We start from the raw sequence: 3,462 nt of genomic DNA, 5'->3' as shown, positions 1-3,462 counted from the left end.
ATCTACATCTGGCTGATGTTTTACTGAATTGCGATTTTTTATTTTTTAATAGTGGGTGATCGAGCTGCCTCCTCTATCCAAAATCTGGGCTGATTTCCATCTGCGTTCTCTGGTCTCCTTTCCCCTCCCCCTGACTCCCCTCCCACTCACCACTGTGATATAAACTGCCGATTTAATGAGGTCTCGTGCTCCCATGCCAAAGAGTCGAGGCAAAAAATCGCATCATAGGAGCTAGATGAGATTTATCCTTTCTGCTTTTTTTATTACTGACCTGGTTTTGTGCCTCATAACAAATCCCACATTACAATTCTCCAAACATTTTCTACTCACAGGAAGCCTGCTGCTAGCCCAAGACAACTGGAGTGACACTTGTGATTGCAAGCAGGCACTGGGCCTGGGGGGTGAAAAAGCTGGTGCCTCAGACTGTCATGCATAAATTTCAGTTAGAGGAGAGCCCAGGAACGGAAGCAAAGGGAGTGTGCTTGGAGGCATCTTCCTTCCTCCCTTCTCGTATTGAACATGTGATGTCCCCATCACAGCCAAAGAGTCGGCAGAGAGCAAGGGCACTGGCTGCCTCCACCCTCTGGACAGTCCTCTCCTGGGCAGAGGTTCTGTAACAAGTCACAGGCAGATGGCCATTCCTCCCTGGCATGCCCCTGCCTCCCACCCCCCGAAAACAGTCAGAGGTCCAGGGATGATTAACATCATAGACCAGTGCTCAGAGGAGTCCAAACCCCATGAAGGCGTCCTCCTGAAACCCAGAGTCCTGGGGTTGGGAGAAAGCAAAGGAGCTTTGATGCTCTTGGGGTTAGCACACAGACTGCTGGAAAAAGGTGACTGCGGTGGGAACAGGCAGTGGCTTTTAGGGGAGCATCGGGGCAGGCAGTCTGCTGGCTGGTAAGGGTGGCACAGACTTCTTTGCCATGGCCAGGCTGGGGAGGAGGTGAAAGGGCTCTTCAGAAGGTGGTGGTCCTGATGAGGGGGACCTGCTTGCGGCTGGGTTCTGGTTGCAAGGGCCCCTGCTGGCAGGGGAACAGAGGGCATATCCATCCTGCCCCACCTCTGCTCTTGAGGGTAGTGGCATAATAGTCCAGGGGCTCTTCCTCAGGACCGCCAGGCGCATCCAGGAGGCAGCACTGCAGGCAGAGAACCCGCTGGAAGGACCGGCGGAAGTTGTCGGAGAGGAAGCCATAGAGGATGGGGTTCGCGCAGCTGTTGGCGTAGCTGAGGATGAGGGACACATGGTTGATCGTGGCATCAAGGCTGGTCACAAACAGGTTCAGCAGCTGCACCAGGTAGAAAGGCATCCAGCAGAGCACAAAGACAGCTACCACCATCAGCACCAGCCACGTGATCTTCTTTTCCGAGCGCCTCCGCTGCTGTCAGCCGACCTGGAGTGCCACTGCCCGCATCTTACCCACGATAAGCAGGTAGCACAGGACGATGGCCAGAGCGGGCAGCAGGAAGCCCAGCAGGAAAGTATAGACCACAAAGACCGCCGACCAGGCCGGGTGCGGCCAATGCAGGTTGCAGGCCACGGCCTGGCCGCCCCGAGCCGGCCTGGTGTCTGCGAAGATGGCAATGGGCAGGGTGACCAGCAAGGACGCCAGCCACACGCCCAAGTTGATCAGCTTGGCCACGCTGGGCCTCCGGTAGGTGGCGGTGCGCAGAGGGTGCACCACCGCGACGTAGCGGTCCACGCTGAGCGCGGTCAGACAGAAGACGCTGGTGAACATGTTGAGGCCGTCCACACTGAGCACCGCGCGGCACAGCACGGACCCGAAGGGCCAGTGGTGCAGGGCGGCCGACGAGGCCACGAAGGGCGCGCCCAGCCTGAAGAGCTCATCTGCGATGGCCAGGTTGAGCAGGTAGATGTTAGTGGCCGTCTTGATCTTGGCGTAGCGGAGGATCACGAAGATGACCAGGGCGTTGCCCACCTGGCCCACCAGGCACACCAGCGCGTAGATGCACTGGATGGCGCCCATGCCCGCTGCCCCCGCGTCCCGACTCCCCACCGCCGCCTCCTCCTCCCCGGCCGGGGCTCAGCTGGCGTTGACCGCTGGGGACCAGGCCGTCTGGAGCTCTTCCTCGGCCCTCGGGGGGCAGCGTCAGGGAAGCGCTCATGCCCAGGGGTGCCCGCCCAGGTCGGCGGGAGCGCGGCGTAGAGAACGCGGCCGGGGGCTCCGGCCCAGACACGCACGCCTCTCCTTGATCCGCCTGAAGAGCGGGCGGCTGGCCCCGCGGGGAGCGCCCGCCAATCCCGCGCCGCGCGCCCTCCGCGCCACAGTCCAGGCGCCCGCGTGCCCCTCCCCGTTTGCCCACCTCCGCGGCCCCCGCAAAGCTACCGTCCAGGCCCCCAGCCCCGGGGTCCAGCCCCCCCCCCCAGGTGCTCCCGGGCCCCCCACCGGGCCTCCCGCCTCCGCTGAGCCTCACCTCAGATCCTCTTCTCCGGCCGGTTGCCGCCCACTCCTCTGTTCTGTCCTCTCCAGCCGCGAGGCTGGGGGTCCCGGAGTCCTCCGTTTGGGTGACGCGGCGCTCGGGGAGGCAGGGGAGTGCGGAGCCAGTTGCCGGACGCTTGACATTCACCCCCACTCCACCCCGTCCCCCCTGCCCCTGTGATCTTCTTGAAGACCTGCAGGGGCTGTCCCATATTTAAACTCATGTCATTGAGGTGGAACCTGAACCTCCTATAGGCGTCCCGGTGAGTTGCAGGTCTACAGGGTCCCCTTCGCCCCCCTCCCCCCGCACTCCCCGCAACCACAAATCCCGGGACTTTTTAGCGAGATTTCGGTGGGGTGGGGGTAGGGTGGGCGCCAGGAACTGAGGTGCACACGCGCGGAGGCAGAGATGCCACAGAAGAAGGCCAGCCTCTGTGTCCTGTGTTCGTTGCGCTGGGCCTTGCAGACTCAGGCAGCTCGCTCCAGAACCTGAGGCGTGAAACTTACGCGGAGCCTGCTGTCTTCGGAGGCGTCTCCGCTGCGGTCTCTGAAATGTGCCCGGGGAAGGGTGGTCCGGAAAGGTCGGTGTTCCAGACTGGATTTCCTCCTCCCCTCAAACTCCAAAAAGTGCCAGTTGACACCCCTGGACTAGATGATCCTGGGCTAGACAGTCCCGGTGTGAGGACCCAGCAGGCAGCCCACAACCCTGTTCCTACTAGTCCACACGGGGCACAGCAGAATTAGTGAAGTGGGGATTTGCCTCGGAAGATTATCCGCATAGTAATGCTGGCCCTTTGGAACTGCTCTGCAGGGCAGTGGCCTCCTTGAGACTCCCTTCAGGTAGGTCCTGAACAGCCTTTGGTGCATCTGGAAGTGGCTGCAGGCCGCTGGGGGTGAGGTCGCAGCGCCTATGTTGTGTGGCTGGAGCTGCTGCCAAGGGGAAGGCGGCAGGCTGCTTGAGGCCAGCTGGAGGTGACATTTCAGAGGGCCTGGAGGCTTCTGACTGCTATTCACCCAGGATTTT

General features: G+C 61.3%; 1 protein-coding gene across 1 annotated transcript; it reads right to left on the bottom strand.

Moving 5' to 3' along the window:
• Positions 1–242: 242 nt before the first annotated feature.
• SSTR4 (somatostatin receptor 4) lies at positions 243–2,088 on the bottom strand. The gene is given in 1 exon segment (XM_025877002.2): positions 243–2,088. A coding segment is annotated over 1 exon segment (1,029 nt). The 5' UTR covers positions 1,986–2,088; the 3' UTR covers positions 243–956.
• Between the last annotated feature and the right edge of the window lie 1,374 nt (positions 2,089–3,462).

The sequence above is a fragment of the Callorhinus ursinus genome, unplaced genomic scaffold (genome assembly GCF_003265705.2).
Source record: "Callorhinus ursinus isolate GAN/ISIS: 27379988/994484 unplaced genomic scaffold, GSC_fseal_2.0 scaffold29, whole genome shotgun sequence".
NCBI lineage: Eukaryota > Metazoa > Chordata > Mammalia > Carnivora > Otariidae > Callorhinus > Callorhinus ursinus.
This window is presented reverse-complemented; position numbering and strand designations above follow the sequence as displayed.